This window comes from Dasypus novemcinctus, chromosome 19 (genome assembly GCF_030445035.2).
Source record: "Dasypus novemcinctus isolate mDasNov1 chromosome 19, mDasNov1.1.hap2, whole genome shotgun sequence".
NCBI lineage: Eukaryota > Metazoa > Chordata > Mammalia > Cingulata > Dasypodidae > Dasypus > Dasypus novemcinctus.
Window position 1 is genome coordinate 26,714,661 of NC_080691.1, and position 13,654 is coordinate 26,728,314.

General features: G+C 50.0%; 1 protein-coding gene across 1 annotated transcript in view; it reads right to left on the reverse strand.

The window, feature by feature from the left end:
* Positions 1-13,654, reverse strand: part of NOS1 (nitric oxide synthase 1) — a 112,217-nt gene that overhangs the window by 84,667 nt on the left and 13,896 nt on the right. The window contains 1 exon segment of the mRNA XM_071209808.1: positions 2,470-3,631. Coding sequence (XP_071065909.1) covers positions 2,470-3,194 — 725 coding nt within the window. The 5' untranslated portion in view covers positions 3,195-3,631.

Consider the following 13,654-nt stretch of genomic DNA (forward strand, 5'->3'; position numbering starts at 1 on the left):
TCAGAATCCTGGGGCAGCGGGAGGTGTGCAGGAAATAGAGCCCTGGGAATGCCGGCCTGCAGCCCCCCAGCTGCACCCCACGCCCGGCTGTGATCAGAACTAAGTGGGCCGGGTATTCAGATATGGTCGGGATTCAACGGCCTGCAAGCAGAGGGGCCTCTGCCCACAGAAGGAAGAGGCACGGCCCCCTTGCAACGTCCCCGGGAAGGTGCGGAGGCAGGAAGGGACGTTTTACTTTGGGAGGGAAAGGCCAGGCCTGGGGGCAGCCTTGGAGGAGGGCCCTTTCCAGTGGCTGCTGGCAAAGACCAGGGTCTTTTATTCTGGATTCTCAAGTTGCTCTTGAACGTGCGTCAACCGAACGGGACTCCAAGGCCTGCAGGATGCCCAGAAGATGCCTACAGCCTAAGCCGGCCACCCTAACAGGACGTGCTGCTCCCCTGAGGATGGCTTGGAGACCTGAGGCTGCTTTTAGGTGCACCAGGCCCCCAATCTCTACCAGCTGGGGACCCCCGAGCGCTGGTCCTGGCCCCAGCTCTGGAGAAGGACACCCACAGCAACAGAGGCCCCCGAGCACCTGCCCCCTTGAGAGGGCTGCCCCGAGCCCTGGGCATTGCAGCCGGGACTGCCTGTGCTCCTGCTCCTAGACGGGGGCCAAGGGTGAGGCTGAGACTCCGGGACCCCCAGGAGAGAGGAGGAGTGCGTGGGTGGGCCGGGGTGCAAAGGGCAGTGAGTCACCCCCGACTCCTCTCTGCCAGGGGCCTCCAGATGGAGCTCCCACCCTCTGAGCAGGAGGCTCTGTGGTCTTGCTGAAATGGGCTCGGTTCTTGCCCAGGGGTCGGGAGGTGGACTAAACCCCAGGAAGCCAGGGTGGGCCCAGGTGGGCTGCCAGGGACTGAGGGGCCCGCCAAAGGGCAGTTTCGGGGCTTCCCCCTCAAGGAGGAAGACCGGATCCCAAGATTTCCTCAAACCTGTGAGGCCCACTCCTGCCTTAGAATCTTCACACTTGCTGTTCCATCTGCCTGGAATGCTCTTCCCCCAGAACACTGCAAAGCTCCCCCTTCCCTTCCCCCAGGTCTTCAAACATCGCCTTCCTAGTGAGACCCGCCTAGGTTCCCTATCTAAAAGTTTATCCTCCCCAGTGCTTCTGAACCCCTTCCCTGCTTTTCTCCACAGCGCATCTCACTAACGTGTGACAGAGTTTACAGGCTTTTTTTTTTTAGGAGCTACCAGAGATTGAACCCAGGACCTTATATGTGGGAGGCAGGTGCTCAACCACTGAGCTACATCCACTCCCCTAGTTTACAGATTTATCTTCTTTATGGTCCATCTTCCCCACTACACTGTAAGCTCCCCAAGGTCGGGAGCTTTTACCCTTTTCATTCTGGGGATTTGTCTCTTTTCTTCACGTCTTTCTCTCCGGTACCTAGAATGGTCTGGCACATCCTTGGTGAACATTTGCTAAATGAATGAATGCAGAGTCTTTCTGGAGACTTCTAAACGCTCATGGGATGCTCAGGGTGGGCTTGCTAGGGGCTGTGCAGCCGTGGCCTGGGTTTCTCGGTGGTCGCGGTTTAAGCCTCACTCCGTGGAAGGCGTGGATACAGAGGGTCCAGCTGGACCCATTCGGGCAGTGCCGGCCACTGTGGGGTCAGTGCCAGGTCAAAGACGGGGGTGCAGAAGGCCGCGAGAAGCCACTCCCCTCCCGCTTCGCTCGCTCTCCTCTCCTGACCCACTATTCGCCAACCACCTGGCCCAGCTGCCGATTTCTCCCCAGAGAAGGAGCTGCCATCGCCCACTCTGTTGCCAGCTCTCCGCCCCCATGTAATCAGAAAATGCCAATCTGGCAAACACGGAGGGCTGGTACCCAGTTCTTTACGTTCTAGCCTCATCTCCCACCTACTCCAAGCAAGACTGCTGTTTCTGGGAGTCAGGGCCAATTCTATACTTTGATTCCATCCCCACCCCCCTGGAGAAGCTCCCTTCTCCACGGCTGTCAAGAGAAGCCGGTTCAGGCACGGGGGGGGGCTCAGGCTCGACTCTTCTCTCTGCCCAGGGCCCTGGCCTAAACCCCAGGCCCACGTCCGCCGGGCACACATGCCGCTCCCTCACCGGGGTCCTCAGGAAAGCCCTGCCTCTCTGAGCCTCAGTGTTTTCATCTGCGAAAAGCTGAGGGCAAAAATGCCCGCCCCGCAGGGCTGCTGGAGGATGGCACGGGGTAGAGGTGGGAAGAGAGGTTGTCCTAACTCTGGGATTCGCCGCCACCGAGACTCCCGAGAGTTCGGCCCATGCCCCTCTGGCAGTCGCCGTTTTAAAGAGGGGTGAGTGGACGTGCAGACGGCTGGACCGCTCAGGCTGGCTCTGGGTTGTGAGGCTGGCGCACTGCGCGCACACACGCAGCCACGTATACGTGTACCCATGCCCCAGGCGCACGCACACATGCACTCACAGCCCCGCACCCCCGGGGCTTACCTGTCCACCTGCACTTCTGCGTCTTTTGTCTCCACCTTGGCAGGCGCCCCTCCGTTGATGCCTCTGCCCCCACTGGAGAGGAGGCTCAGCACGGGCTCTATCTCCTTGAGCAGCTCGTTGTTCTCCCCACTGCCCTGAGGGCTGGCGTGGGCGCTCTTCTTGCCCGCGTCCTTGCTCGGGGGCCGGGGGGCCAGGCCGTTGGCGTGCGAGAGCGAGCCGGCTCTCGGTCTGCTGCCTTGGGCACGCTGAGGCCCGTTCCCCGGGCCCGCGGCCCCGTCCCCCGCCAGCGGCTGCTCCTTGCTGGCCGACGGCTGGTGGGACAGATCGACGGCTTTGGGGGACGGCCCCAGGGGCCGCGTGACCCGGATGGTCTTGGGGGTCCCGTCCCCGGCGAAGGTGGTCTCCAGGTGCGTGGTGAAGCCCTCGGGGCCCCGCAGAATCAGCACCACGTGGGTCTCGGAGGCAACGCTGCGGAGCACCTCCAGGGCACTGTCGTAGCTCAGGTCCACCAGCGGCCGCCCGTTGACTGCGAGGATGATGTCCCCGGCCTGGATGAGGCCGCTCTGCTCCGCAGCACCCCCTCGGATCAGGTCGGAGATGATCACGGGGGGCTTGCTGACCCGCTCCTTCACCAGGAAGCCCAGGCCGCCCACTTTGCGCTTGTAGAGGCGCACGGAGATGACGTTGGGCTGGATTTGCTGGACACTGAACACGGGGTCCTCCATGGCGAGCCGTTTCCGAGGGTCCCGTGTGAAGACCGCAGGATCTGTCAAGCCCAGATGAGTTCACCGGGAGCCAGGTTCAGGCTACCTCGAGAGGAGGAGCCAGGGAGGTGGGGACTGCAGGGGCTGGGGGCAGTCGAGAGCCGAGCTCGTCTTGAGCTTCGGTCTTCTCTGCCTTTGACGTCAGCTTGACGTCACCGACTCATTGATGCTTTGCTGCCGGTGGCATGACTTTCTCGTCTGCCTCCCTCCCTGTCCTCCAAGGAAGTGACGGTTGACCAGGCGGACGTCGGGCAAAGCCGTGGGATGTGTCCCTGAGCAAAAGGTCAGGCAGGCTGTGGGGAGAAGGGGCTGGTGGGTGGGCAGGTGTCTAGAGCTGACGCATGCTAGATCTGGACTATTCTCTTGGCATCTTGGTTACCAGCCCAGGAGATCTGGGGCTGCAGAGAAGGAAGAGGGGAGGGGATGGAAAGAAGAAAAAAATGAAAGAGATTAATGTGGAATGTTTACCACCACCTTAAACACTAAGATGGGCCATATATCCAACTGATAAGCCTAGCCACAAGATACCCCAGAATTCTGAAGCCAACCTAGAAAGGAGACTCCTCTCTCTCAAAGGCAACGCCTTTCCCAGTTAGGGGCAGTTTGCTTAATCTCATCTCCATGATCAAAGCCCTCTGCCCACCAGGAACCAATGGCCAAGAATTCGGGACTGCTTATCTCTTTCCCATTAGAACTCAGCACATCACCTGTCCCAGAGCCGCTCGTGATCAGGAGCTCAGCTGAGGCACGCCCCTGGGCTCCCCTTTCCAGCCATTCCCAAAGCCCTACAGCAAGACCCACTGGCGTGGGAATGACACAGCCTTCCATGCAACCACCAGTGGCCAATACCAATAGACCTTTGCTGACCATTTTTGTAGTTATCCATCAGTTCCAGATTCAAAAGGATTGACTTGGCCACACACAAAACATAAAAACCACAAGAGATGGATCCGCAAAACACATGGTCCACAGACCATGTGAAACCCCGAAAGGGAATCATTTCAGAGGGGATGTTGTACCCCTACAGTTAGCACAGACGTATAGTAGTTGCTCCATGAATGTTTGCTGAATGAAGAAGAAAAGCCCCCAAAGATCAAATGTAGCAGACACCTACTGAGCTCCTTCTATATGCAAGCCCTAAGAGCTTTGAATATGTTTTTCTCCTTTGACCCCTAGAATAGTTCCTTTAATAGACAGGGCGACGGAAGCTTGAGAAGGTATAATAACTCGTCCAAGGTCACACACAGAGAGTGAGGGCAGAGAGGATTTCAGCCCCACCCCTGAGCCAGAAATTCAAACTTAGGTTATCAGTATTTCAAACTTATATTCTAGTTATTTTCCCTGCTCTGAACGTTGCTCCCTGAAATGTGAATGTTGCTGGCAAATTCCAAGTCACTGACTTTCCTGGACTGGGGCGAGTGGGTTGCAGCTGGCGTACTGAAGGACAACATGCGGCTGAGCTGGAGATGCTGTGGCCAGGCGAGGGTGCACACCTGCGTAAGAGAGCCTCACCGGTCTGCATCCGGGCAGGTGATCTGTGGTCTGGGTAGGTAGGGACCATCGGGGAAACTTGTTCCCGCCCGCCCCAGCTCAAGCCCATCCCAATCCCAGCATCCCCTCCTGCCACCATGCTCACTAGGCTTCGGCACAAGGAGGCAGCCCCCATCTGCCACTACTCACAAAGTGACACTCACTCCCTCGTTTCCCTTTTAGCGACATCCCAGGGTTATCCCAGGGCTGAGGCAGCTGACAAAGGCCTGTTGCTTTTGAGAACAGCAGGTGGGTGCAGAGACCCCCGCCCGGAGGAGGCACCACCTCCTGGATCCCCACCAGGGGAGGTGTTTAGCAAGCTCAGCCTCCCCTTTGCAGCTCGCCTTACGTAACTCTGCCAGCCCCTCTGTGTGGGTGAAGGAATAATGAATCCCCAGGCCCAGCGCAGGCTGCCTTCTCCATCTGGCGTTGCTGTGTGTGTGTGTTTCTGGGTAGTCATGCAGCACCCTCATGCTGTGCCATTTCCCCGCTGGGCGTGTGAGCGCGTGCGGCCCGTGTGTCAATCGGTCCAGGGTCTTTCAGCCGCTTGCTGGTCTGCAGAGACAATCATCCCGTGTCCTTTCTCACTGGGAGGATCGGTCCACCCTCTCTTTGCTTCCTTCACTCTCTCTGAGCCCCGTTTCTTCCAGGTTCCAAACATAGGGCCTTCCCTGTCAAGTTGAAGGCAGGGCCAGCTGGGACCTTCAGAGGGTCCAAGTTTGCAAGCAGCTCTGTTCTTTGATTAAAGGAGGAGTTGGACGGTGAGCTGAGGGGGAGGGGGCAAGACCCTGCAGCTCGCTTCTTCCACGTGCTGGCTGTGGCCAGGGCTCACCAGAGGACGGAGGCTGGACTTGGCCTTTGGTGCACTTTGTGTAAGGAAAAAGAGAAAGAAAAACTAAAGCAATTGACAAGCCCCGCCAGTGAAACCTCGGCGTTTTCTGAACCGTGCTCAGCTTTTCCTCTCTCTTTCTCAGCAACTTTCTAGAATCAGGGAGGGCTGTGGGTTGGTGCTTGGCAAGTTGGGGTGCCGTTCTGGGTCAGAGCAGGTGGGTCATGAACCCTGCCCATCTTCAGTCGTGTCCTAATGATGATTCTACATCTCCCGTCTCTCCCTCTTTTTCCTCCCAAAGCACGTCCTCAAGTCCTGCCACCCTTTCATCCTCATCCTCACCATAGGTGACGCCACGGCGCCGCTATAGGATGTCTTGGTCTGTGTGTGCCCATGTCCCCGTCTACTCAAGTGGCTTCCCAATGGCCACAGGGAAGGCTTCGAAGGTCCCTCCTGGCCCTGCGTTCTGGGCCGGTTCCTCACCTGCACGTAACCTCAGTTTCCTTATCTGTAACACGGGGTTCTTAGCAATGACCACCTCTCTGGGCAGTTGGAGGAAATAAAGGAGTGAATGCAGGGGGCTTAGCGCTCAGAAAAAAGGCTTTCCTAGTGCCGTTCTATGATAAGGAACGGTTCCGGCTCCCCGGCTTTTAATTCCGTGCTTTCTTCTCCCAGCACAGTCCAGCCAAAGTTACTTCACGCACCCTCTAGATGGGACTCCTTCCCTTGAAGTCATACCGGGGGGTCTTGCCGGTTACAGCTGGGGGCAGCGTCTACAGGGGAAACCGGTGCTGGGGAGAAGGTTCTGCCAACCCAGCCCCTGCCCCCCAGAGCTGGAATTTTAAACCAATTGCCTGCGCACACGTGCCAGAGTGCATAGCACGGGAACAATAGCTGGCCCCGTGCCTGGCTCCAGGGGCTCCCTGGTTTCGGAGGCACTTATTTCATTTACCTTGCTGCGAGGAAATCAGGGGCTGACTTTCGGGGACGGCTGCCAGGGAGAACGAGGAAGTCAAAATAGGCCAGCGTCTGCTCCCACCTCGCCGCGCGACCTTGGGCCACCTGCCCGCCACCCTGAGCCTTGTTTCTGTACCTGGAGGCGGGACGGTGGCTGCTGTGAGTTTACGGCTCGCGACGTGCCAAGCGCAGCCCTCCGCGCGGGGCGTCCTGGTTAATGCTCACAGCGACCTTTCGAGGTACGCCTTATGCACGAGGTGACCGCGGTTCCCAGCAGGAAGCGGAGGCGGTGGCCCTGGTCGGGGCAAGTAGATTCCCAGTGCTCTTCATTTTCAAGCATAATCCTAATGATGTTTTTTTTTAAATCCCACTTCGTCTCCCTCAGCCCCACGGCACAGCCTCATCTACTGCCTTGTTTTCCATGTCATGCTCACCATGTCCCCCCTTTGCCTATAGGGTGGCCGCGTTGTTCCGGGTTGCCTGTGGCCTTCTGTTCAGCCCTGAAGGTCAGAGGAGGTTAAGATGACCAGGGGCCACTAAGATCTTCTCGCTGGGTATGCCCGTTTCTCGGATGAGGAAACAGAGGCCTGGAGAAGCAAAGGGGTCATGCAGTACGGATCAGCGAGAGTCGGCGGGCCTGGAGCCGCGCTGCCCAGTGTGGAAGCCGCTCGCCCCACGTGGCCGTGGAGTACTTGAGACGCGGCCGGTGTGAGTTGAAATGTGCCCCGAGCGCTAAAGGCACGTCAGCTTTCCAAGGCTTATTACGAACCAAAGAACGTGAAATGTCTCATGAATTCTTAAATATTATTAAGATGTTGAAACGAAAATGTTTTGCCTAGATTGCTACATCATTTGCCTAGAGAGTTACATCAAATTAGTATGAAAATTAATTTCACCTGTTGCTTTTTAAATGTGACTACTCTCAAATGAATAATTACAGATGCGGCTCGCACGATATGTCCACTGGGCAGTGCAGGTCTGGTGTGTGGCCCTCCTGGTCCCTAGCCGGGGTTCTTTTCCAGATCCCAGGTCCGTCAGGCCCCCTCAAGTAATCCGCTGATAACGCAGATACTGCGGAAAAGATTTACTTTCTAGAGAACCAGAGTAAATGACACCGAGGGTTTGCAAATTCCTGCCACTTTTTGAGGTTCAGCATCAGGAATGGGCATGGAGGAGGTGGGGGGCGGGGAAGAGAAAATTCACCTAGAACTGTGTGAAGAGAGAGGTAATAGTAGTATGTCATCAAGGTTAATAGTCCAGTATCCAAAACCTTACCTTCTGGGTGTCATTTAAAATCTAACCTGTATCATTAGGTGAAAAAGAAAGATGCAAAGGCTTAAATTCTCTAAATGCAGAGATTCTCTCTGGAAGCTTGAATCTTCAGAGTATTTGAAGTCAGAAATAGGAGGGAGACATATTTTGCACTGAATACCTTTTTCTATATGAATATCACTGTATTTACTTTTCTCATATATGTACTACTTTTTAAATGAAAAGTACTAAAGATAAGAAACCAAAACCCAGTCTGTTTTCAGTTTGCACACCCACAAAATCCTTCAGGGAGCTACAGCTCTGTTTCCCATCTCCCTCTAATCTCATTTAGAAACAAATCCCAAGACCTCCAAGTCTTAAAAATAAGACAAAATACCACCACCCCCTAGTACAAACAAAAGACCAAAAGTATAAACCCAACAGAGCTCCTCTTAAAAAACAACAACAACAAAACCCCCTACAAAACAACTTCCTTACATCTCCTGAACTGCTAATTTGCAGTCTTTCCCCAGTGAGGACACCACCCAGGAATCAGGGAGACGTGCTTTCTCCCACGCTGGTAAGTCATAGTCACAAACCCGCCAACCCCTGCAAATCAGGGGTGTAAGCTGACATCCTGTGCCTCGAGTTTCCAAGAGATGCAAGCACCCTGGCTTGATGGGGTAATCCCCCAGTTTCATTTGTATGGTGTTTTCCATGTCCATGATGTCTTTGATCTCCTCAGATCTAATGCCTGCTTCTCAGGGGCAGGGGGTGTAGAGCTTAGAAGTAGGAGCACAGGCACAAAAGACTGTTCAAGTTTGACAGTATACCATTTCAGTGAGGCCTCCCTACTCTCTCCTACGGTTGGTACCTCTTTGAAGGGCAGTCTGACAATATCTATCAAAAATTTAAAATACGCATTTCATTGGCCCAGCAATTCAAATTCTAGGACCTTCTCTGGCAGATCAACTGTTAAGGATAAAAAGTTAAACACACAGAAATGACTCTTCCTTTCACTGTTGTTTGGACTGTCAAGAGATTGGGACTATCTAAGTGTCCCTCAGTAGAGGACTATTAAATCAACTATGGCACATGCATACAATGGAATCTGGTGCAGAGGCAATAAATAAGGGGGGGCTTAGAACTAGAAGGACTCATGAGGAGTGATCTTCAAGACATATTGTTAAATTTTAAGAAGCAAGGATCAGAACACTGATAGATAAATATGTTAATGTATCTATTGGGGATTAAAGCATGTCATGCCTCAAAGGCATGTTCAGGTCCCATTTGTAAATAGGACCTTTAAGATGTTATCAGTTAAAGTGCATTCAGGGAAGCAGTTGTGGCTCAACTGATAGAGCGTCTGCCTACCATATGGAGGGTCCAGGGTTCAAACCCAGGACCTCCTGACCCATGTGGTGAGCTGGCCCATGCGCAGGGCTGCTGTGGGCAAGGAATGCCATTCCACGCAGGGGTGTCCTCCATGTAGAGGTGCCCCACGTGCAAGGAGTGCACCCTGCAAGAAGAGCCGCCCTGCATGAAAACAAGTGCAGCCCGCCCAGGAGTGGTGCCACACACATGGAGAGCTGACACAGCAAGATGACACAACAAAAAAAGACACAGTTTCCTGGTGCCACAAGAAATGGATGCAAGCAGACAAAGAAGAACACACAGAGAATGGACACAGAGATCAGATAATATGGGGGAAGGGGAAATAAATAAAAATCTTAAAAAAAAAAAACCCACACACAGAAAAACAAAAATAAAATGGAAAAACCATGGTTTTAAAAAAAAAAGATAAAGTGTATCCAAATAGAATGAGGCTGGGCCTTACTCTAATACGGCAGAAGTCCTTACAAGCAAAGGAAATGGGACTCGGAAGGGGAAGGCACAGGGAGCTGTCAGAAGCTGGAAGTCAATGGAAACCAGAAGAGAAGGGAGAAGATGCTGCCACGTGCATTGCCATATGACAGAACAGCCAAGGCCCTAGGATCGCTGGCATCAACCCTGGAAGGCCCCAGTCTTTGGAGAGAAAGCATTGCCTTGCTGACACCTCAATTTTATACTTCTCCTAGCATCAAAACCATGAGCCGACCAAGTCCTGTTGTTTAAGCTGACCCACTCTATGGTATTTGCTTTAGCAGCTGAGACACTAAAACAATATCCAACCTACGTATTCATCCACAGTTCCCTGCCTCCAATGCTTGGAGAGGCATTGAATAGCTCTGGAAAATACACCAGATACTACTGTGTTAGTCTCTAAGAAAGAGGATTAGGTTAGGGGTTAGGTGGGAGGGAAAGTTACATTTTATTGTATACTCTTTTGCATCATCATCTGATGATTTTTTTTTTTTACCTTGTTCTTGTATCATCTTTAAGAAAAAGAGCAAGGTCTTTAAATTCAGACTATCTTGGTTTACAATCATGAGCAAGTAAATTTCTGTGAGTCTACAATTTCTGCACCTATAAAACAGGGATGATATTTTCTGAGTTCTTACAATGCACCAGAGACTATGATAAGTGTCCAATAAATGGATACTTTTACTATCACTATTATTAATTTTATCATAGCAAGCAGCCTTTACTCCTGTTGGTTGACTGTGGTGTCAAATGAACACGTTGCTTAAAGCACTTTGTGCCAAAGGAACAGTAAATTGTGTGGACACACAAATTGGTCCTGCTTCCCAGTGGAATGGGTGCTTGTCAGCAGCTCCTCCTCCTTGGAAACCAAAAGAGCAGGATTTGATCAATGGAACCCAAGAGAGGCAGCCACAGAGACTCAGGCCCCAGCACCTGGTAGTGAGTCTACACCATGGGCTGGGTTTTGTTTTCTCCATCACGAGGAAAGACCTAGAGATCTATTGTTCCTGTATTGGAATAGATCTCGAGAACATGGAGGCTTCATTAGATCATTATTCTGCAAAGCTCATTTGCATGAGCTAGTTCAGCTGGCTGTAGGCTTCTGTATATTCATCATGGAGACAGAAAATACCAAGGTTTGGGGCTAAGGTTCCTAAATCCCTTCCATCCACAGACCTCTTGAATGGCATAAAAACCCCACAGATGTACCTCTGTCTACCCACCCTCACTAGATATCATTGGAAGTGTCGTGTAGGAGTCAAAGGCATGGACTTTGGAGCTAAAAAGACAAGGGTTTGTGATCCACCTCTACCATTTACTAGCCTCAGATTCCTTATCTGTAAAATGGGAACAATGGTGATTTCTACCTTAAAGGGTTATTAGGAAGATTAAATGGAATAATTCATGTGAAATACCTAGTACGTGGCACCATTAACTGTTTTTTTTATGGTCACTTTAGATTATAAGTCAAGAAAAATGAAAGCATAATCATGGTCAATAGGATGGCCTTATTACTATAAAAAGGAAAAATACCATCAGTGGTCTCTGAAATATTTTTTAGGAGTCATTATAAAATGATGGCACATATTTTCTACCTTTAGTAACCTCACTCTCTTTATTTTTCTCTTCTTTCTTTTATTTCCTTCCTTTCCTCCCTTCCAATTCTTTTCTTTCATTCATGCCATCCATTCATTCACTAACTCTTATATAAGTCCCAGGAAATTTGGGATATAAGGGTGGACAAGACAGAGAGCATCCCTACTCTTAGAGCTCAAAATCTGGGGATGAAAGAGGGGATGGAAAGAGAGATTAGTGACAAATATAACAGGTAAAGGAATCATAGGGTGCTATCGGGATAAGGTAGCAAGAGATCTAACCTAGCCTATGTGGTGGTGGTCAGGCAAGTGTTCTTAGAGGAAGAGTCAGGATACAGAGTTAGCCAGACAAAGGTGTAGATAGTGGGGGTGAGCCGCAGAGAGAAATGCATATCAGAAGGCCTGGAGATGGGAAGGAGGAGGCATCCTGAGGTACTGGACAAAGTCCAGCATGAAAGGAGAGAAGCCAGTGTCTTGCTAGAAAGCTGGAGAGGTCATCAGGGACCTGGATCATGCAAGTTCTTGAAAGCCAAGTTAAAGATTTTTGACTTTATGCTTAGAGAAATGGCAAGCACTGGGTGGTCAGATTTAACCTTTATAATATAAAGATCACTCTGGCTGCTGGGCAGAAAATGGGCAAGAAAGGCAAGACTGGCCAAGAAGATGATGAGAAATGATGGTGGTTACAATTAGGGTAGTGAAAGAGAAGAAGGAGAGAAGTGAATAGATTTAAGGGATAGTTAGGAGGTTGAATCAACAAGACTGACCAACTGATTGAATGTGGGTGGTGAAAGAGAGGAAGGGGTTCGCAGTGACTCCATCTTCAGGCTTCCACAAGTAGATAAGAGTGTGATGCCATTTCCTGAGAGAGGGATCACTGGACGGTGCAGTAAAAGATGGAGAGAAGGAATGAATAAGAATGATGAACCTCATTTGATAGAATTTTCCTTCCTGCATGGTAATAAATAATTTAACTGTAGCCTAATATACTATGATTCAATATTTCTTAATATCCTTCCCATAACTGTGAGAATTCGTGCAAACCATAGAAAAATATACTCGATTTGGCTCATTCCACAACTTTGGCATTTGCTGGCTATTTGAACTTGGGCAAGCCATTTAATGTTTTTAATTTAATTCTCCTCTTGTGAAAAGGAAAAACAACTTTTTCCTAAGTTTTTTTTTTTTTTTTTGGTGACAAATAAGATGGATGTTGTAAAGAGCATTTGTAAATTATAAGGGTCAACTCTAATGATAATGCTGAGCCTTTAGTTTTAGGAGGACATCAAGATGAGTATCTTCCAAATTCAATGTTAACTTGAGTCTTAATGGAGTTTTCTCTTCTCATGCCTACCATCCTTGGGTGCCCCCTGGTGCAGGGAAACGGAATCAAGAAGAGAGAAGGTACTCAAGTAGGGAACAAGATGAAAGAATAGTTATTTTATGGGATCAGCGATGATACCTTAACTTGACAGTTCTCTGAAAATAGATTATAGCATCAATAGAGGCCTGAAATGAATTTCAACAAAGGGGAAGTATATTAAGTTGAAAACAAAAATGGCAGAAATAACTCCACCTAAGTTAGATATATCAATAATAACAATAAATGTAAGTGGATTAAACCCATTGAGTAACAGAAAAAGACTCTCAGATTCATTAAAATGCATTTGCGGATACCCTATATTACCATGGATGTGGGGACAAGGACTGAGGATGAGGTGAGAAGTATCTCACCAAGCCAGGCCTGGGTTTGGTGTATATATATTTGCCACTTGGCTTTGTGGCCCCATATATCTGTCTTAACTTGAAAAATATAACCAACTCTCTCCTTAAAATTTGTTAGTACCTAGTAAGCATGCAATAAATATTCGTTGAATAAATGACTAGCTATTCATGGCAATACATTTTACTACATATTTATTAATTATGTTTAAATGTATGAAATTTCCATCATTGTAGGTTAAGGTAATCAATTCACTGATTTCCTAGGTTTCAACCTAATATTTCAACCATTTTTACATGTAAGCACTTTACAGAATTCTCTCATTTCATTCTCGTAACAACCGTATGAAGAAAGTGCTATTATTATTCCTATTTTATAGATGTTGAAACTAAGGTTCAAAGACATCAATTAATTTGTACAAGGTATTATAGCTAGTAAATGTGAGCAGTAAGTGCCAGTAGTAGGATTCAAACCAAGTTTGAACCCAAAGTTGTTGCTTTCTGAGTAATTCCCAAGTATCGTTGAGTGTTTTTAACTCAGTCGGTCTGATGATCACCTGTAATTTAAATAATTAGATGTTGTAAGGCATTCTAGAGATCGTCTATACCAATAGTTCATAATATGGGGTTTATGGACCCCCCAGAGGGCACAGGGCTCCCTAAAATCCTGGAAT